The 21,358-nt window shown below is 45.1% G+C and overlaps 1 protein-coding gene across 2 annotated transcripts in view; it reads left to right on the plus strand.

The window, feature by feature from the left end:
- RAD50 (RAD50 double strand break repair protein) overlaps positions 1 to 21,358 on the plus strand; it is an 87,194-nt gene that overhangs the window by 31,269 nt on the left and 34,567 nt on the right. For both annotated transcript variants that reach the window (XM_029583355.1, XM_029583356.1), the window contains exons 13-16: positions 12,307 to 12,482; positions 15,914 to 16,151; positions 17,757 to 17,946; positions 18,989 to 19,115. In XM_029583355.1, the coding sequence (XP_029439215.1) occupies positions 12,307 to 12,482; positions 15,914 to 16,151; positions 17,757 to 17,946; positions 18,989 to 19,115 (731 nt within the window). The remainder of the gene's footprint in view (positions 1 to 12,306; positions 12,483 to 15,913; positions 16,152 to 17,756; positions 17,947 to 18,988; positions 19,116 to 21,358) is intronic.

Raw genomic sequence — 21,358 nt, forward strand, 5'->3', positions numbered from 1 at the left:
CTGCTGACTGAATTATTTTTCACTTATGCAATACTCAGTCTTACTTTATAGCTTAAAATCAAAGCCTTTTCTGGCCCAAGCGCATTCTATAAGCCGCCTATGCTGTCAGGTCTAAGACCGATCAGATTTAAGAGCAGTGCTGTGATGTGACATTTTATGTCTGAGGTTTACAGCAGATTTTTTTTTTTTTTTTTTTATTTCCACACACTTGTTAGCCACATTCTGCATCTTCACACATCAGCTGTTGTAGGCTGTGAACTTTTATGTGTGCTGTGAGCTGCATATGGGCATCTTAATTTCCCTGACAAGCTTTATATGCGTTTGCAAGCTACCTGCAAACAGTCTTTTGTATTTTGCCATGTGCATGTCCAGAGTAAGATTTAAATGCTAGAGGATGGTACCTGCACTTCTTGGTGGTTAGGATGCATTACCTAGATGCCCACTTTTCTTGCCCATTGCTTCTGTGAAATAGTTTATGAACATCAAGATGCATTCTTTGCGACACTGAGGTCATTTATCTTTATCTATTCAGCTTAATTAAGAACACATCCTAAGCTTTCTGTTGCTTTGTCACTTTGCAGAAGCAGAGTTTTTGTGTAAAAAAAAAATTTGTAGGAAAGGAAAATGGACAGACTTGGCAGCCCTTATGGTCTTGCAGACTGGCCTGGTGGTTCCCTGCGAACCAGGGCTTGAATTCCACTTTTCCCTCTGATGTACCTTGTGACCCTGGACAAGGTCACATTACTCTGCATCGCCTCGGGTACAAACGCAGACTGCAATCCCTCTGGGGCAGGGACCCTCCTACGCTCCTTGAGCTTAGGTTTGGAATGGCGAGTAATTAAATCCAGAAATCCAGTTTGTTTGCCATCAGATTTCCATTTCTGTTCATTAACAGAATGGTGCACCTTGCCAAACTGCCTTTTACTTAACTTTTTGGTGCACTAAGAGGATAACTGCTTGTGTCCACCCACGAACGTGTGTATATGGACGCATGCAAACTTCCTACTGAATTTTGTGACCAGTAGGGAGAGGTTATGAAACATGAGAACGTATGCTTGCGTATGTACAAACTGCGAGCTGAACAAGCTCGGACTTATCAAAATAAAGGCCGATTTATCCAGCAAAGTAGTGGCATGAAGCCAGAAAAGGTTCAATAGGCACTGTTCAGGCAAGTAGCATTTTCAGACTTATCCGGCTATGTAGGCCTGCTACTTAGCCAGAATAATCAGAATAAAGCCGGATAAGTTCAGATTTGTCCGTCTAAGCAGCAGCCTAATAACTTGTAAATTAGCTGGATAAGGGTGCACAACTCATATACCCACGTAGTTGTACTTCTGGCTTTATCACATTAATTTGACACTTTTACCCCCTGTAAGTCGGTTTTTACATGCGGAAGACAGGGAATTTTAATGAAAGAACCAGTTTTACCATTTAGTCTACCGGTTCGCCCAGTCCATCTGCGGCTCATGAAAAACCCTCCGGCCTCTACCCTGTCATTTTTTCAGCTTTACGATCACGTTGTGCAGAAGAAAATATTTGCAAGTAAAAGATGTGTGAGGGGTTTTAAAATAGCAGCTTATCTGTATAAATGTTGGCCTCGCCCCTTTCATACACCTGCAAAGATACTCATGGACCCCGGTTTACGCATGTAGTTGCAGTTTTGAAAATAGCATGTTTACGTGTATGGACTGTTTTGTGCACGCAGTGTTTGAAAATTCACCTGTAAGGAAATATTTTGTTTATGGGCTCTTTGCTATTAAGAAACTTGGCTTGTATCATGTAGTGTAAGTTGATTACATATAATAATTAGATATAGTAAAGTACTTTGTGCCTCCTGTTTCTGCTGGGCGGCTGAATTAGGGGCAAACCAGTATGCGCCCCCGATCTAACACCTCTTTATAACCCTGCTAAAAGTGTGCTCGTCGTCGTGGAAGACCAGGCAAGCTACAAGATGCTGTGGTGAAGGCAACTTTCAGCCAGGGCATCCGACCTGGGTGAACACCGTCCTCTCAGTTATATAAAATAGTGTTATATTTTTGCGCTAGCACTTGGAAGCGCATTCCAACGTGCCCGGGTTATTTATTTTTGCATGCTCCGATTGATGCATTTCAGTACAAGTTTTCCCCCTGCAGCAGTGTAATTTCTGTTTGGGTGGTTCCTACCCACATTTGAGATGTTTATCTTGCAGTGAAGCACTGTCAGTCTTCTTAGAAACTCTGGACTATTTTAATTGCAAGTTTCTTAGATTGTGAAGATTTGCCTCCTTGCCTAGCATGCTTGTAGAGGCAGGCAGGGCTGTAAGGGGAATTTTTTTGAGTAGTTGTGTTGGATGCTCACTTATGACTCTTGTTTCCATTTAGAGGTTAAGAAAAAAGGATTTGGTTCACCCTGACCTGGATAGAGAAACTTGGGGGTTTTTTTTGGCTTTTCTTCTGACTTGACTCTTCCATCACCTGTTCCATGAATAATACGCCCTTTCTGTTTCAGTGGGGAGTATTTTGAGAAGGCAGAGGACTTTTGCATTAACATGTCGCTATAGAGCAAAGGACCACCAAATAAAAAATAAGCAAAGAGAACCCCTTTTACTTCTAAGGCCACCTAATTAAAGCTGGGTTTTGGTTTTTTTTTGGGTTTTTTTTTTTTTTTAAAGCTGTGGCGGCCAGCCCTGTACAACATAAGTCCATTTGCTCTAGGGCTGAGAGATTCTCTCCCAATCCTTGACGGCCATAAATAGGTCCGGTTTTCAGGCTATCTCTAATGAATATGCATAAGAGATTTGCATGCATACTGCCTCAATTTTATGCAAATATCAAATGGCTCCATTTTTCACCTATGGGCAGGCTGGTCCTGTCGTGGTTTTACCCCTCCATTTGTGCAATGGAGGTTGATCCAGGATCAGATCGGCTTGTCTTGAAAACACCAAGCCCATTGGTAATGACACCTTTACAATTTAAGTCAATGCCTTTGGGTAAATACGTTTGGATTTGATGTGCATAAAACGTTCGGGAACTTGCTCTTCATCCACCCCCATCACATCCTCAATTGTGAGGCTCCTGCCTTGTATTATAAGCTGACCCTTCCTACTGCCGCTTTTCCCTGGTCTCAAGACTTACTGGCGTTGGAAACGCCGAATCATGAAGAGACTTCTCTGGTCCTAGTCTGTGAAGAAATTCAGCACTTTTTTTTCTTAATACATGCACTAAAAAAATGCAGTAAGCAAAAGATATACTAATGCATCGGGAGTTAATGTGCACAAGCAAATACAAAAATATACGCACAAATCTGAGCTGAAATGTGTGCTTACATATTAGGTCAGGGGAGAGTGTCTTGGACATATTTTATGCACACAGAAAACATTGTCTTGTATCAGCAAAGCATGCTTTTTGTGGATAAATCCTGATTATAGGTCTTGGCACTAGAATTCTTGCTTCTGCCCACAGACTAATACCAAGTGCTGGAAACTTTACTTCACCTCTAATTAGGAATTAAATTTCCCTGTATGTACCCGGATCAGTCCAGACTCCTGGGTTTTGCCTCCCCACCAGCAGATGGAGACAGAGAAAGCTGTGCCAGACTCTGCCATATATACCCGGGTGCCACCCACAGTCTGCCAGTATTACTCTGTCTCCAGCAGATGGTGGGATTGCCAAACTCATAGTCTGGAATAGTTTACTTGGAAGTTAGGTTTTTTTCCTTTTTTTTCAGTTGTTCAAAAGTTATAAAGCTTTTAATTTAAAAAAAAAAAAAAGTAGTTTTGATAGCTTAGACAGGATCTGCTTTTGCTGCAGAAGGTTACCGGTGTGAGCGCTTCAGCCTCCCAGGGGGTCGGCAAGTCCTGAGGGGACTATCCCCCCTGGTGTGAGGCGGCTGCGGCAGGGGCTGAGAGCCCTCCTAGTGCAGTAGAAGCTGGGGTGATACCGGGGAGCCCGGATCACTCACCCCAGCACCACCGGCCAAGGATCACCTCGTCAGACCAGCAAGTTTAAAAAAAAAAAAAAAAAAAGTTTTACTTAATTCTCTCTCCATTGTGTCTTTGCTGCGGCTGTGTGGGCGCTGCGTTTAATCACGCATCGGTTTCTCGTTTTACTTCAGGGCTTTCCCTGTGGTGTATTGATGCCGCGTGGAGCGGCTTGCTGCGCCTGCGGCTCTGGTCGGACACGTCTGTCCCGAGATGGACTCTGTTCCGCCTGCCTTCCCGGTGGAGAGGGAGCCTCAGCGGGGGCCGGGGGGGGGGGTCGTCATTCGCAGTCGTTCGGTAGCGCTGGCAGTAGGGGAGCTCCCAATTTCTCCTCCTTGTTCTTTCCCGCCGAGCGCGGGAAACGACGCCATTTTGAGTGCCTTTGCGGCCGCAACTCAGGTTGCGTCGGGGGAGAGGAGTCCCCCGTCGCGGCTTTCTCCACAGCGGCCGGATCCGAGGCCGCAGTCTATCGCACCGACAGAGTCCATGGGGCAGGGGGATGCCCCTGATACCAATTCGGTTGATTCTGACTGCTCTTTTTCTTCTGAGTTTGTGCTGGTCATGCATAAAGCCTTTAAGGCCCGGAAAGCCAGCAAGAAACGCACCATTCCGGTGTTGGAGTCGCTTGAGTCTCCTCTTCCTCCTCCTTTTGTGGCCTGGAAGAGAGTCACGGGGGCCCCTAAGGGGAAACGTCCCTTGCGAGCCAGGATGCCGCAAGTGGATACAGACACTTCTTCAGACACTGCAGATCCAGATGAGCAGGATTTGCAGGCCCAACCTCCGAGGGGAGTTGAGGGGGACCAGCAGCAGAGCGCTGCACAGGGTTCTCAGAGCATCGAAGGCGATGATCCGAAGGTTGTTCGTCTGTTCAGAAAGGAAGAGTTGCTTCCTCTCATTCCTCCCATTTTGAAAGAATTGGGAATAGACGCTCCTCAGGAAGAAGCACGCTTGGGATCCATGGATCCGGTGTTATTGGGCCTGAGGGGTCCGACGACTTCTTTTCCATTTCATTTTTCTGTCACAGATCTCCTGTTTCACGAATGGGACACCCCAGATTTGGGGTTGAAGGTCACTAAGGTGATGGACAAGCTTTTTATCCGCTGCCTGAGGAGGCGTTGGAGATGCTTCGGGTTCCCAAGGTGGACGCCGCAGTGTCGGCAGTGATGAAAAGGACCATGATCCCGGTCACAGGAGCGACGGCCCTGAAGGATCTCCAAAATCGAAAGTTGGAATTACTACTTAAGAAGATTTTTGAGGTCTCTGCACTTGGTGTCCGAGCCACAATGTATAGCAACTTTGGATTGAGAGCTGGTCTTCGCCGGGTACAGCAATTATTTATTTTATTTATTTATTTAACAGTTTTTTATACCGACCTTCATAGTAAATAACCATATCGGATCGGTTTACATTTAACAGAGGGTATAACTGAAGGAACAATTCAGGTAAACAATAAATAGCTGAAACCCTCTCGGAGGAGGAAGCTCTGCAGGCGGGCCACCTGGAGTCTGTGGTGGCTTATAGTGCTGACGCTGTGCATGATCTGCTGCACACGTCGGCCAGGACTATGGTGTCCGCAGTTTCGGCTCAAAGGTTATTAAGGTTGCGAAACTGGTCGGTGGATGCTTCCTCGAAGTCTCCATTGGGCTCCTTGCCATTTAAGGGCAGGCTGTTATTTGGAAAAGAACTTGAGGATGTGATACAGTTTTTGGGAGAGAATAAGTCTTATCGTTTGCTAGAGGACAGGCCACGGTCTAGGGGGACCTTTTCCTCCCGGGCCCAGTTTCAGGGAGGTTGACGTTCTCGGGCACCTAGAACGGCTACAGCCGCGTTTCGGCAGTATTCTAACAGGCAACAGGCGTGGCCTCAGTCCTTTCGTGGCAGACGTTTTGGCAGGCCAAGTCCCGCTCAGTCCTCGACAGTCTGTAAGTCTCCTCAATGATGGGTGGCCAGCCCAGTCCTCGGTTCCGATGGTAAGAGGCAGATTGTCCCTGTTTACGAGGAATGGGCCAAAATCACAACAGATCAGTGGGTACTCTCCATGATAAGACACGGTTACGCTTTAGATTTTGTCAGCCAGCCTCGCCCTCAGATTCTGATCTCTCCGTGCGGGTACGGCGCAAAGCGTCGAGCAGTAAAGCAGACGCTGCAGCACCTGATCGACCTCGGAGCAGTAGTCCCAGTTCCTCGGCGGATCAACGAAGAGGTCGCTACTCCATTTACTTCGTAGTGCCAAAGAAAGAAGGATCCTTCAGGCCCATACTCGATTTAAAGCGCGTCAACAGGTGACTGCGGATACCACGCTTCCAAATGGAGACGTTGAGGTCAGTTCTTGCTTCGCTGAGGCTGGGAGAATTTCTCGCATCCCTGGATCCGACGGAGGCATATCTACACATTGGGATCAAGCCGGATCATCAGCAGTTCCTGAGATTCGCCATTACCAGTTTCAGGCCTTACCTTTGGTCTTGCTACGACACCCAGGACGCTCACCAAGATAATGGTGGTGGTAGCAGCTCAGTTGGGCAGAGAGGGGTGGTTGGTTCACCCAAACCTGGACGATTGGTTGATTCGGGCGAAGTCGGAATTGCTCTGTCGGGCCGCAGTTCAGCGAGTGCTGCAAGTACTGAAGAATCTAGGATGGGTGGTCAACTTCTCCAAGAGTCATCTAACGCCTTCCCAGTCGTTGGCGTTTTTGGGTGCGTTGTTCGACACCTGACAGGGGAGAGTTTTCTTAACCCCCGACCGCATTACCAAGTTGCAGAGTCAGGTACGAAGGTTACTGTACAAGCGCTCTCCGATAGTCTGGGACTTCTTGCAAGTTCTGGGATCCATGACTTCTTCTCTAGAACTGGTTCCATGGGCCTTCGCTCACATGCACCCCTTACAATCAGCCTTACTTTCCCGCTGGAATCCGGTTTCTGAACAGTTCCACCTGCAATTGCCTCTGACGGAGGCCGCTTGCTCCAGTCTGGATTGGTGGCTCATGGCAGACAATTTGAGCCGGGGAGTTCCCTTAGTTTTACCGGAATGGTCGGTGGTAACTACAGATGCCAGTCTGTCAGGCTGGGGAGCAGTTTGTCTCAGACAGTCGGTACAGGACTGCGGGTCCCCGGCAGAATCTCAGTGGTCCATCAATCGTCTGGAAACCAGAGCGGTTCGTCCAGTGCTAAAAAAAAACATGGGTTAAAGCTGTGCATGTCTCTGCATCGGGTGGGGGCAAGCGGATTACAAACTAATGCCTTAATGTGCACTAAACTCCTTCCTGCAGTGTGAGTAAGTTTGCACACAACTGTAGGTAAGACTGTGCATTCTGCTGAGCACGCCTTAAGAAATGTCTGGATAATAATGATGGATGGGACTGGAGAAAAATAGGAGGAAACCCTGGCTAAAACCAGAAATTGTCGTCATATAGGTGTTTACTGAATACTGACGCTTGTCTCAGGCAGTCAGGGAACAGTGGCAATGTCAAACTTCGTCCTTACTGTCACCATGCTGGAAAACGGAGCCATTGCCACACATGGACAGATGTAGGCTTTCATCTGTTTCACAAGCAGCTGATGCGTTTTAGGAGTAAAATACGATTGGCTGATTTAATGATCTGTATCCTGCCCAACAGCAACTCCTAGGCAATTTGAGACCTGTGAATCAAATCATAATTTCGTTCTGACACTTTCCTGCTTTTTGCCGCACACTAATATTCCTCTTATCCATAGGAGCTTGCTAAATAAAATAAAAAGAGGTGCTTTTATACCTAAGTTCTCTGTCTTGATAAATTTAAAGGTGATAGATTCAAGTTTTGGCATGATACACTTTACATGTTCATTGCTTGCCTCAGGCAAGCTGATTCTTAATCACTTTGTACAGTATGACTGGATTAAAATGTACTTGTTAAATTGAAATTGTTATTAATCATCAACTCCAAATAGAAAATAAACAGGTATTTAAATATCATACAACACTTAATATATTAATATCAGCAGGGGAATAAAGAAAAGAGGATTTATATTCAGACAACAACCAACAAGGACTGAATTGCACAGGCTGGGTAAACAAATAAGCATGGGGAGTAGCTTGCTTATTGCGGCAGTTACTACCCCTAACCAATTAAGCTAGATACTTCACTTAGATGCAGCTCCAGCACTGCTCTCTATATCAGTGGCGGGGGTGGAAGGTAAGTAGAGCCAAGGGCCAAGAGTAACAGATAAGTATGAGAAAAAAAAAAACATATGTGAAAGCTTGCTGGGCAGACTGGATGGGCCATTTGGCCTTCTGCCATCATTTATATATTTAAGTCATTTCAGCATTTTAACCTGCCTTCCTGACTTCCTCTGTGTTTGCCCCTCACTCTTGTGACACATTGCATATCAAGTCCCAAGATATTAAATGAAGCTTCCCCCACTATTAGTCCGTTTCAGAGGTTGACTCATTAGTGCTGTTAATCTTTTCAGTCCCTCCAGATGCTGTGGACTGAGGCAAGGTCTGGCACATGAACCTTTCTCCAGGACTCTCCAGTCACACATCCTGCAGTTTCTAGTAATTGCATAATTAACTTGTCACTTTTTACAGAAGCCCACTTTGTGGGCTTACCCAAGAAAACCACTTTTAGGAACCCACTCTATTTTAACCTTTAGTAATGTGGGCCACACAGATTAGATTAAGAAGCCTTGTAATGTTATCAGTGCTGGTCTAGCAGAAATAAGGCTTGACTGATCCTTGTGTGGTAAGCCTGGTGCCAGACTCGCAAACCTAGCTGCTAGTACTTTTGCAAGAATCTTCACTTCGATATTCAGTAATGATATAAGCTTATAAAAACCCACAGTGGTTTTTATCCTTTCCCCTTTTGGGAATTATTGTTAATACCCACCAATTTCATAGTGATAGCTCCTCACCCTCGAATAGTGAATTAAACAAGAACCTAAGAGGGTATACCAACAAACCTCTGAATCTTGTGTAGAATCTAGAGGTGAAACCATCTAGGCCAGGTGCCTTATCTTATTTCAAGGGTATAATCACTCAATTCCTGTTCATACCCCAGATCAGTCCAGACAAGTGGGTTTTGCATCCTTACCCAGCAGATGGAGGCAGAGAATAAAAGATTTTCAGGTACTGCTAGTTAACCGAAAGTGCCACCTGCAATCCCTCAGTATTTCTCTGTCTCCAGCAGAAGAAATTAAAAAGATGAAAAAAACAAAGTGGAAATTTTAGTCAGAAGAGACAAAATACAGTTGCATTACTGCTCCCCAAGGTGTTAACCTTCATGGGCCATCCCTCAGGTAGCACTGGGCGAGCAGAGGGTTGGTGATGCCTGGTCTATCTTAGCCCACAGGTCATATACACTTGTGCATTACCTCTGTTCCTTACGTACACATGATACTAAACCAGAGGAACTCGGCAAATTATACTGCCAAAAGTGAATTATATATTCAATTTTATTTAAACGATTATTTCAGATATTCATGTTACATAAGTTCCACTATGTGCTACAAGAACTCCCAGATTAAGACCATCATAAACATATTTCACCCTACACTCATAACATTCATACCATTCATACTACACATCCCAGTTAAACTCACTAAAATCAACACCCCCTATATACTAACAACCTGCATCTCTTATGCCTCACACCTAATGTTAACATGGACATAAACCAAAATATAATTATAATGGTTTCATTACAACATGTTATAACTGGTAACGAGTACCTACAAAGATTTTAGAACTTATAATATCATGTCAACAGTATGATGATATGACTTCCATGTAATAGTGTGACTCCCGACGAGATACTCGTTTCGCCCATACTGCAGTGCAGAGCTTCTTCAGGGAAAATTGATGACTTCCACGAATTATATATTCATACTGGCATCTCCATGATACAATTATCTTCATATCCATACATCAGTTAGAGGACTTTGCTGTCATTGATGCTTGCATATTATAAAAATGGCATACGCACATAGCACTGGACTCAGTTGTACTTTCCACAGTTCAATCTTCCCCCACACTAAATAATATGTTGCAGTTTTCTCAAGACAACTTTGCTGATGGTTTTATCCTCAATATCTGGTATGAAGCTTAACCCTTTTCAGACCATGTAACATCATTTCATGGTTTTACCATTTTTAAAATACACAGGATCGCCGTGCTGCTCCACTCTTTCGTACAAGGCAGACATCTGCCAGGCCGTGCTTATGGTTGCACGCATTAGGGCGACTCACCCGATCCATAATAAGTTTTTAAAGTTGCTGGTTTTCCAATGAGTGGTCAATATTGCCTAGGGTGCGGAAAATCACTTGATTATTTTGGAGAGAGTTTTAGCACACATTTCTATGGGGTTTTTTTTGGGGGGGGAGGGGGGTTGTTTGACTGATTTTATTGGATCTGATTGGAGCTCAGAATTTAAGTGGACATCCTGATCAGTGACCTCACATCCTCCTGAATTGAAATCTTAATCATTTGTTGCTTTTATAAGTTGACAGTAGCAAACGTTATTTTGAAGATAAGTAGTGCGAAACGCACTACTTATCTTCAAAATAACGAAACGCCCAGCCACATTCCCAGTATCAGTCAGAAACGTTCATGCAGCCATCTCTGGGGAGGAAGCACTGGCTATCACCAATGAAACCGCCAGTGAACCACAAAATAAATAAAAACCTTGTGTTATTACCACCATATAACAGGGATATGAGTGTAATAAAGGAACATTCTGTGGTCTTTTAAAGAACTTTTTAAGGACTGTGATACACAGGGGAATCATCAGTAAGATTACCAAATCCCACTTTTTTTTATATATCAGCTGTTGATATTACAAGCAAATATTAGTGGGTACAAGCAAAAAGCATTATATTAAACCAATTTTTACTTCCAGTTATTGCTTGATTCTAGATATTGCATGACACAATTAAACAAAATAACTCCTTATTGAACTAAACTTGTAGTGGTGGTCTGGCCTATTGTTTCTTAACTAAACCTCTTTGAGGCCCATATTCAAAGAGTTTCTCTGTTTTATTTTCCGAGTGCTCACCAGCTAAAAAGAGGCAGTGCTGGGGGGAATTCCCGTGGCACACTTTACATTCTCCAGGCAGCAATGATCTTCAGTGCTCTCTGTCCAGGTAAATAGCTGTCCAAAAGTAACCCAAACAGCTTTATCTGGGTAAATTTAAACCGGATACTAAGCCAGCGTGGCTTCAGGCTGAATATCCAGATAAAGTTATCCAGACAAGGCTGTCCGCCACCTGAGTATGAACATCTTCACGCGTGCATGCAAATAACCAGCGCATTAACGTACATTTTCCTTAACCTAATCACAAGTCCACATCATACAGCAAGCTTCCCCATTTCCTCATCTTGGTCTTCTACGTGAAATGTCCACCTGATCCAGAGCAGGGTCCGTGTTTCGGCTGCTGCCTGTGTCAGGATGTCAGAAGCTATCCCAGTACTTTCAAAAGAACAAATTCACTCTCCACTTCAATAGAAAACTTCCTTACAAAGATTTGGGTTTGGGTGGAATTTCCGCCTTGAAGCAAGATCCCCTTTGGACATTTTGGCTTGCTGAAGATTTGCATAGACACCACAACCACAAAAATGTCACAATATTGTTATATATGGTTTTATTAACAATCTTATATTATGTATATATAAAAAAATACCTAACCCAATATAATAAAAATCATTGAAAAAAACAAAAACCCAGCCAAAAACAATTAAAAGTACAACCAAACCCCATCAGCACCATGCCTGAGGGTTTTTATCTAGGAGCTGGGAAGTATTTATTCATTTCTGCTTTTGTGATTCACATTAATGGGGTCCACGTGAGCTCTCTTTAATTGTTTCCTTGGAATGGAAAGACTTGAAGATTTTCACCTTAGACGTTTGTGACTTTTCCGACTCCTCACGTTAGGATTGGACTTTGCACAGGGAAATTACAAAATGAACTTTTCTCTTTAAAATTGGAATCTTGCATTGAAAAAAATGGGGTTGGATGATTAAAACGTGGGGTTGATTTGATCTTTTTGACAATTTGTGTACGAAAGTCCTTAAAGAAAAAAAACAACCACGGCACTTTCCCTCCTTTACTTTATCAAGCTGATATCCTTGTTATATGATGGTGCACGCTTCTAGCTTGCAGACCACACCAAGTTTTGATAAGGGGGTAAGCGAGCAGGAGCAGTAATGTTGTTCTTCTCAAACAGCCGTAGGAAAATAGAAGCAAAGAGAGGTAAAGCACCTCGCCCCAGCTTCACAAAGACAATAAAATCAAGCTTGCCTTTCAGGAGTGCTCGCTTCTTGCATTTCAGTGCTCCGTGCCACTGGGCCTGCTGTTAGGATAACCTGTGTTCCTCTTTCAGCAAAGAACTAGCTTCCATGGAGCAGAACAAGAGCCACGTCAGCAGTGAGCTGAAGCGGAAGGAGGAGCAGTCGGCCAGTTACGAGGAGAAGCTTTTTGATGTCTGCGGAAGCCAAGACTTTGAGAGCGACCTCAGCCGGCTTCAGGATGAAATTGAAAAGTCTTCAAAGCAGCGGGGTGAGTTGGGCATCATTTATCCGTGAGCCGTGTCTGTAGATATGAAGACCATAATTGAACCAACCACCTTTCCGTGCTGTATTCCTAATGCAAGAACTGCAGGGTTATGAAATTGTTTTATTTTACTGTTAGTTGACCGAGATCACAAGTTGGTTCACACAAGCCTGCTGCCTGAAGAGTACACAGGCTTGGCCTGGTGGCTCAGTTGCTGCGCCATGTGGCTTTGATTCCTGGCTCGGGTCTTCTGCTCCCTGAGTGGGCCAGGCCTGGGGTGGCTGCAGAGGCAGGGAGGGAATTTTGGGGCTTTCTGTAACAGATTCCAAGATGGCCACCGGTAAAGAGATAAATTCATGAGACCAGCTGCGGTGTTACTGCGCAGGAGAGGCCCCTGAAAACGGAGTGCGAAACATCATGTAGGGTGGCAATTTGATGATAAGGAAAGTAAAGTGTTACGTTTTATTTGCAATAATTCAAAAATTAAAAAAAATGCAGGTCTGCAGCAGTAATTATGTATGACCCAGGGCAAGAAGGGCTATCTTTGAAACAGAGCCTCATTTAGAGATGGTATGAAGTTCCAGTTTATATATTGAAAGGCAGTCAACCTGCAGATAAAATTGTTTGTTAAAAAAGCAAGAAAGTAACTGAATGTTTTGGAAGTGCATTCTGTGATTGTGCATTCAGTGGTACAAGTGCTTAAACAGTGCCTCATGCAGATTTTTAACCCTCATAACTGCTTCTTATAGTTTCCTTATTGTAGTCTCCCTTTGTAAAGTTATATGTTGTTGCAGTAGTTTTTAGTATTTCCCCTTCAGTGATTATCTCAAGTTTGATTGCATCATGATAATTATTGCCAAAAGTGGCTTCACCGTTGTTTTCCATTGCACCAGATCCTGCATGGCTGCAAGCCAGGGTTCAAATCCCACAGACACTCCTTGTGACCTTGGGGCAAACCACTTCACCCTCCGTTGCCTCAGTCACTAACTTAGGACCTGATTCATAAGCATTTTTCCCATAGACACAGAATTGGGGTTGCGGGGGGAGCCTTAGTGAATCAGGGCCTTAGAGGGGAATTTTAATAACCCGTGCGCAGGCATCCATGCGCGTCTTATAAAATCTGCTACCCGCGCGCACAATTTTATTTCGGCATGCGCACGTGTGCGTGAGTGCCAAATCACATGCGTAATGGGGGGGGGGGAGGATTTTATAATATGTGTGCGGCGACGTGATAGGCCTTATTCCCAGTTCTCTCCCAGTCCGCTCCAATAAAGGAGTGAACTGGGAGGAAACTTCCTAAACCCCCTACCTACCCTGCCTGCCTTTTCCCCTACTAACTCCGACCCCTAAACTTCCCCCCCCCCCCCCCCCCCCCCCCAACTAACCTACATTTTTTTGTTTCATAACTTACCCGCCCTGCCGTGCAGCAGCAGGTTGCATGTGCCGGTCCGATCCTTTGATAAAGCCCACAGCATGGCCTGGCCACGCGCATATCTCCCAGTATATGTGCACGTAGGGCTTTAACAATCGGGCTCGCTGGGGGACGAGGGAATACCTACAGTACCTGAATGAGTGATTGACATCTCCCCTTTATTATTCCATTCCCACAGTAAGTAGTCCATCTGATGCCTGTTAGCATGTCACAGACTTTCATCATTCTGGTCGAGTGGATGGTAGTGCACCCCCACTGCTGTGCTCCTCCCCATCATCGAAATAAGGTGGGAGGGATAATAAAACAGGGGGAAAAATTCCCCAGGTAGTTGAAAATGAAGGCTTATTTGTGCCTACATTGAATTGAAAGCCCAAAGGAGCAGAAGGAAACTTTTACTGGATCAAAAAAGAAGAAACTGCTGATTCTGAAATAGTACATTGCCTGACGCCAGGAGGTGACTCGCAGAATACTTCATCTTTGACTTTTCTTCAGCACCAAATCTCTGTAATAATAATTATATATATATATAAAAAAAAAAAAAGCTGTTTTGTGGGATTTTAAAATTATCTAGTGGATGGTACAGACAGAGATTCAGGTGATGGTTTCTCTGCACTTCCTGTTGTAAATGATCTCGGGGCAGATTCACACAGCTGGCATCTCACCACGGGACCTGACGTGGTGGCCGTTCTGTAGGCGTCTCTCCCTGTCCACCAGCACACCTCTTCCTCCTCACCTGGTGCCTCAGCGTCTGCACTGGGGAGATGAAACAGACTTTTAAATATCTGAAAGGTTTTTAAAAAATACCACGGAAATAAAGTTTGTAGAACTTGGGATCATGAAGCTCTGGGGGTCTGACTTGGGAACAACATTAGAAAACATTTTTTTCACGGGAGGGGTGCGGGTTGCCTGGAACGACCTCTCAGAGGAAGGAGGCGGTGAAGATTAAAATGGTGAGGATCCCTGGAGGCAAGAAGACTGGAAATGAAGCAGCAGTTCCAACCCTAAACACCTTGCTGGGCAGACTGGATGTAATTTACTGTTACTGCATCACTGTTTTTAGAATTGAATCCTGCCACTGGATGTTTATACCTTCCTCCTTCTCAAAGTCTATGCTGTGGTAACTGAGATGTTTCCGGGTTGTGTTATATTGCTGCTTCTGGATTTTCTCTCTTCCCTGGGATGTGGTCCATGGCGGTTACCGTGCATGGGTGTAAAGCTTTCGTACAGTGCATCTGGCTGAATGTGTTCTCTGCGTCTCCCTGTAAAAGAATAATGAATTCTGTGTATGTTCAGAAGATGGCAGTCTTGCGTAAAGAAATGCATCTGCTTCAGGACAACACAGATGAAATGGCGCGTGAGATCCTACAGATGGCGCTCGCTATAATGTTGACTTGTTTCTTGCTTTGTTGTTTTGTTTTGTTTTTCCTTCTGATTCTTTTGTGGGCTTCCAGCTCATTTGGAACAGGGGCTTGGGTCAGTATCATGAACCTTAATTTAAGCTGCCTGAGAATTTTTCCCCTATTTTTTTTATATTCCCCTCCTACCTCAACTTAGCCTGGTCTTTAGAGTGACAGTCCTGGACCGGGGGCCCTGCCCCTGAGCTCCTTCTGGAACTCTGCAGTCATGGACTATAAATCCGGCCACTGGATGTTGTCGTTGTGCAAGGACTGGTTTACCTTACCCTCCGTCCCTCCCTCCGGGGGCTGTGAGCGCTGTCTCCATGATAAGAGTGTCTGTTTTACATTGACCCCCCCCAACTTCATTGACCTAATAGAGCAATATTTTATTTATTTATTTATTATTTTTATATACCGACATTTGATCTGAGATATCACATCGGTTTACATTCAGGTACTGTAGGTATTCATATCATATACCTTCTTCATATCATCAGTTGCACTGCTTTCAACTGCATCCACAGAGAGAACCCAAATGAACTAAATCGATTTCCCAGACGGTTCAGTCCTATGTATTTCTCCTGTTTTCTTCCTTTGATCCCCTCTAGCAATGCTTGCTGGGGCAACTGCTGTCTATACGCAGTTCATTACCCAACTGACTGAGGAGAATCAGCCTTGCTGCCCTGTTTGCCAGCGGGTCTTCCCTTCAGAGGCTGAACTGCAAGACGTGATAAACGACATGCAGTCCAAGCTGCGCCTGGTGCCGGACAAGCTGAAGTCAACGGAGGGCGAGCTGAAGCGGCGAGAGAGGAGGCGGGACGAGATGCTGGGGCTGAAACCAATCAGGTAATTAGGCGGTCAGCGCATCGCGCCTCCTGACGAGTCCTCGGGAAGGGTACCACCCCCCCGTGTGCCTGCCGCAGCAGTTCATGCCGCGGGAACGCTGGGCGGCTGGCTTCAGGCAGGGTGCAGGGATTCTTCTGGGGAGCCTTCCAGCAAGTCTGCTTTTAAGGGTAACCGAGGAAGGCAGAATTAACCTGCTTCTTCTGACCAAATGTATGCCAGCATCTTGTGAATGTCCTGAAAGCCAGGCCTGTTGGGGGTTTCTGTAAGATCTAGATGGTCCTACCTCCTTTGTCTTGTTTCATTTGAATGTAACATGCTGGATTATCTTTAATTGTACAGACAGCTTCCTACTTGTTCACTAGCTCAGGATATTCCAAAGCAGGCAGAGGAAGGGGAGAGACTTTTCGCCTTGCTCCATAGTCACTTTAAAAGTAGTTAGTACAGTTGTCTCTGAGCGTTTAATTACAGTTAGTTTACTTGTCCTGTGTAATAGTTTGTTACTGTTTTCTGGTTTTTGTACTGCAGAGAGAGCCGTTAATAATGTGGGTGATAGGAATTATTTCTTCCCACTATTTTTGCCAAATTATCATGCGGCACAGTCAAGTGTTGGTCATAAAAGGGGTGCAGGAAATGGCCTTGTATGCTCTGCATCCTTTAAAGATCTCCATGACCTGAAAAGTCAGGTTCTCTTATGGGGTAGAAATGATGCAAGGAGAGTTGTTTTGGGTACTTGCCGGGTTCTTGTGGCCTGGCTTGGCCATTGTTGGAATCAGGATGCTGGGCTTGATGGACCCTTGGTCTGAACCAGTATGGCATGTTCTTATGTTTAAAGCAATCAGCAAGAAAGGAGATTGCCAGTCTGAGGCACGGTCCACATCATTAGGTCATTAACGCATATTGCTTCATTCTGTTTAAGACCGGGAGGGGGGGGGGGGCCTTAAAACTGTGTCCTATTCTAAAGGATGCCATGGTACTTTTGTCACTGTTTTAGTAAGAATGATCCAGCGGTTAAAGTCTAAGAAAAATCTAATAAATGCTTACTGTGTTTTTTTTCCTGTCAGCTGTTCTGAATATCATTAGGGTGTGAGAGGTGCTTTTAGGCCCAATAATTCCTCTTTCCTCCTTTTTCTTCTTAATCGGAGCCCATGCTGTAACGCGGCGCCTTCATTCACACACACCCAGAGATTTGCCCCCTGTTTTTCAGATAGCCTTCCTGTTCCTAGTCAGGTCATTGCAGCCAGCGGTCCTGAGGCCAAGAGCCTGTATCATGGGCCCTAAATTTACCCTTACTGATGACCATGACTCGCTCCTCCTCTCGTCCCCTGCTCCGCAGCAGCTCCAGCCCCCAGCTGACCCAGTGTGTGGAAGGCCTGGTTCGGAAATCAAAGTGGGGTCCTTCCGAATGGGAAGTGTACAGCATTTGCCAATGCTTCACCAGGCCCAGAAAGGTTTTTTTCTAACAAGAATTACAGTAGAGGAACATCTCAGTACGTGGCATCTTAGGGGCTGGGCATCGCTGTATTTTTGGGCAAAAGGCATGTTTTGAATTTCTCTTGATAATTTTTCCAAACGTCTTTTTATTTACTTATTTTTTTTAATGCTCAGGCAAACCTTGGTGGATTTGGTTGAGAGGGATGTACCGGAACTGAGAAACAAGCTGACCACCATAAACAGAGAGATCCAGCGTCTAAAGGCTGAATTAGAAGAACAGGACACCCTCTTGGCCACATTTATATCTGAAGAGGAAAGTGCCAAGGCCTGTCTACAGGATGTGGCACTGATGGATAGGTACCAGGTAAAGTTTATGTGAAGTTTTGTGCACACGCTCACGTTTTACTTTTCTTTATAATCCGGCCACATTACGGTATTTGCAGAGACCCTGAGCGGTGAAGCATTTCAGATAGTATCCCTGTGTCATAGAAGATTGCAGATCAGTAGTGGAGGTAGCATTTTTTAATGATTATTGGGAAGAGGTAAAGTTTAAAGGTCAGCATTATTCTGAAACAAATGGTTCTGATATGATTTTGAGTGGTATGAACGTATAAAGCACTTACAACCCCTCTCCTTAGAAAATATCAGCGGACACCAAACAAAAACCCACCTGTGCTACACAGTTTAGTTCCTGGAACCCTTATGGATGAAATAGTTAATCATGCATTATTCATCTAAGAGATTTTCATGATGGAAGCTGCTTGCTTGCTTGCATGATCAGTGCTATTCCAACATTTCTCAGTGGAGAAATGTTGGAATAGCAAGCAAGCAACGACTTCCGTGTATGAAGGTCTTCTAGATGAATAATGCACGAGTATCTGTTTTATCCAGAAGGGTTCCAGGAGCTAAATTGTATAGTGCAGGGTGTTCTTGTTTGGATAACAGTGAAACTATAAAGACCGCTTTCAGGAGCTCAGCAGATAAAGGTTTACAAGAATCGTCTTTATATGTAATCTAAATTAAAGGCTTAGTCTGCAGGAAAGTTTATTTTTATTTTTTTTTAATAGTAAGCACTTTCAGAGGCCTACCTCATGGCTTGGCTACAGTACAGGAGTCGCAGGTTTGAGTCTCGTCTCTGGTGCTGGCACAGTTCAAGCATCTTGCTGTTAAACCCCCAGGTGGGAGGAAGGATGGCTGCTGGTGCTACAGCGTCCTCTGGTGGCCAAATAGCAATGTCAAAGAGTCTAGTCTTGGAGGAGATGCGCCCTCCTGTCTGCAGTCAGGCACAAAAAGAAAAAGGCAAAATAACTCAGGCAGAGCGTCTTGAGGTAGGGGCTTAAAAGTAAGTAGGGAAAGCAGGTTTTAGAAAACCCAAGGCTTTACTTGTCAGTTGTACTGAATTTTAGGTGGAGCTGCGGGATGTAGACAAGAAGATAGTGCAGCAGGCCACGAAGCTGCAAGGAGTTGACCTGAATCGCACAGTGCAGCAGGTGAACCAGGAGAAACAAGAGAAGCAGCTCAGGCTGGATACAGGTAAAACAGCACGGGTCTGGTACTCCTAGTCTAGCCAAATATGGAGAATGTACAGGTTTCTCCTGACCTTTTAAAATCTATTCTTTTAGAGATGATAAACTTACCAGACAATATCAGGAAGTGTATTTATTTGCTACATTGGGTGCTGACCTGGGTACAAAACCTTTGGTGCAGTATTAAGGGGACAGTTTTCAGAGAGATTCTCCGCGTGTAAGCAGTTACCTGCGGAGAAGGCCATTTTGAAAATTTGCCTCTTTCTTTCCTCCACAGTGCAGGAAAAAGTGGCAGCGCTGGGGTCATCCCAGTAATGTACCCGCGGGAAGTTTATTTTTAACTCTCCGGGTGTACTCCCTGGCGGGCAGTTTGCACCTGCAAGCTCCGTGGGTGTTTTATGTACCCATGGTCACCCTCTAGGGCAGAGCTTTCCAAACTGTGTGTCGGGACTCGTTAGTGTGTCGCCTGCAGTGTGCAGGTGTGTCGCGCAAGCCCGGTCAACTCTGATGCGAGTTTGGGCTTTTTTTTTTCAGTTTATGGGTTGCTTATTATTGGGTGATTTTTGCTGTCAATCGCGTTTTTTTGGGGGGCTTGGTGGGTGGAACGAGCCCAGCCATCCTTGCATTGGCTGCTGCTGCCGATGAGGCCTGGCCATGAGGAGTACTGACTGCAAGCAGCAGTGTCTGGTGATCATGGAAGGGAGTGAAGCACTTAACTGGCAACAATCAAAAAGACGAGGTACATGAGTGTGGGGGCCAGACATGTGCTGGGGGGGAGAGAGATGAGTGAGTGGGGGGCAAACGTGCTGGGGGACAGACATGTGCTTGAGGGGGAGAGATATGAGTGTGTGGGGTACAGACATGTGCTGGGGGGAGGAGAGAGATGAGTGTGTGGGGGACAGACAATTTGTTTTATTATTGTTTCTCATAAATTATAACAATAACATGAATCTTGGAATATATATTTTTAATATAAATTTAAGGTTTTCATGAGAGAGGTTGTGTCGTGAAACATTTTATTTATGTATATATTTAAGGAAACATACATAAATTGTCGAAATATGTTTCGTTCGTTTAACCTTTAACCTCTGGTTTACTAGTAGACTGAATTACCGTGTCGTGAAATTATGTTTGTCTAAAAAGTGTGTCACCAACATGAAAAGTTTGGAAAGCTCTGCTCTAGGGAAAGAATTTTCAGAAGGAACCACTGGAGGCCTGCGAGCACTTGGGGGGGAGTCTGAAAATTGGCATCTGAGAGCTCAGCTTGTGAAACCGACCTGCTGACCGAGTGAAGAGAGAGGACGTGCGCTCTACGAACTCTGCAGGAGCCCATTTCAAAAAGTAGTTTTGTTCGCCAGGATGCTCCTTGGATTTTTCAGTCCAGAGAGTTCAGCAAACACCCCTGCAAGCGATGCTAAACCTGGACGGGTTCTCCCGCAAGAATCGGAGCTGGGTGATTTGCGACTGCTGCCTTTGCCGCCTGACGTTGAGGCAGAAGGCTGTAGCGTGTTTGAGAGTCCCGAATTTTATTAAAAGCTTGGTGATCGAAAGATCATGCACAGCTCCCTCCGTGGCTCCCCAAACCGGGGCCCTTCCGAGAGTAGAATTGGTCAATGCACCCAACTTCAAAGATAAAGCTAAATTTTTGACTGCGGCTAGAGATAAAGGCCATGCTTTTCCCAGTTTGACTGAAAGAAGAATTTGAAGGATAACTTCCAGTTTGGTTTTTTGGTTTTGTTTTTTTTTTTTTTTTTAAATCATTCAAGAGGGAAGCAATCAACTGGGCTGAATGTGCTGTGAGGGGAGCCTAGAACAAACCCGTCCTACCGCCACCCCCAAAGCCGTAAAGGATGAATGGATCAAACTGATGGAGGAAGCGTGCAGTTCCTTCTTTTCGTGGCTGATTATTGCTGCTGCGGGAGCCGGACCTGGAGCTCTGGGCTTTGGGGGGAGGCGTTTTCAGTCCCCGCCAGGACTGCAGTGGGTTGGGGCCGTGGAGATTCTTTACCCCTAGCCTCGCTCCATTTCCCTGTGGACAGCGGTCATGCAGGGCTGGGGGAGATGCAGCTTTCAGAAGGCATTTGTAGCGTGCAAACACCCGCTTACCTACAAGGAAGCCGCCTGGATGTGCTGGATCCGCACGTGGGCCTTTGAAACGAGGGCTGCTGGGTCCTCCCAGAGGTTTTCTTAGTGGGGGGGCAAGCACGATTCGGTGACAGAGGGAGTTTTGCTCTCTTTACAGATCAAGAG

The sequence above is a fragment of the Rhinatrema bivittatum genome, chromosome 18, assembly GCF_901001135.1.
Source record: "Rhinatrema bivittatum chromosome 18, aRhiBiv1.1, whole genome shotgun sequence".
In the NCBI taxonomy this organism is placed as follows: Eukaryota; Metazoa; Chordata; class Amphibia; order Gymnophiona; family Rhinatrematidae; genus Rhinatrema; species Rhinatrema bivittatum.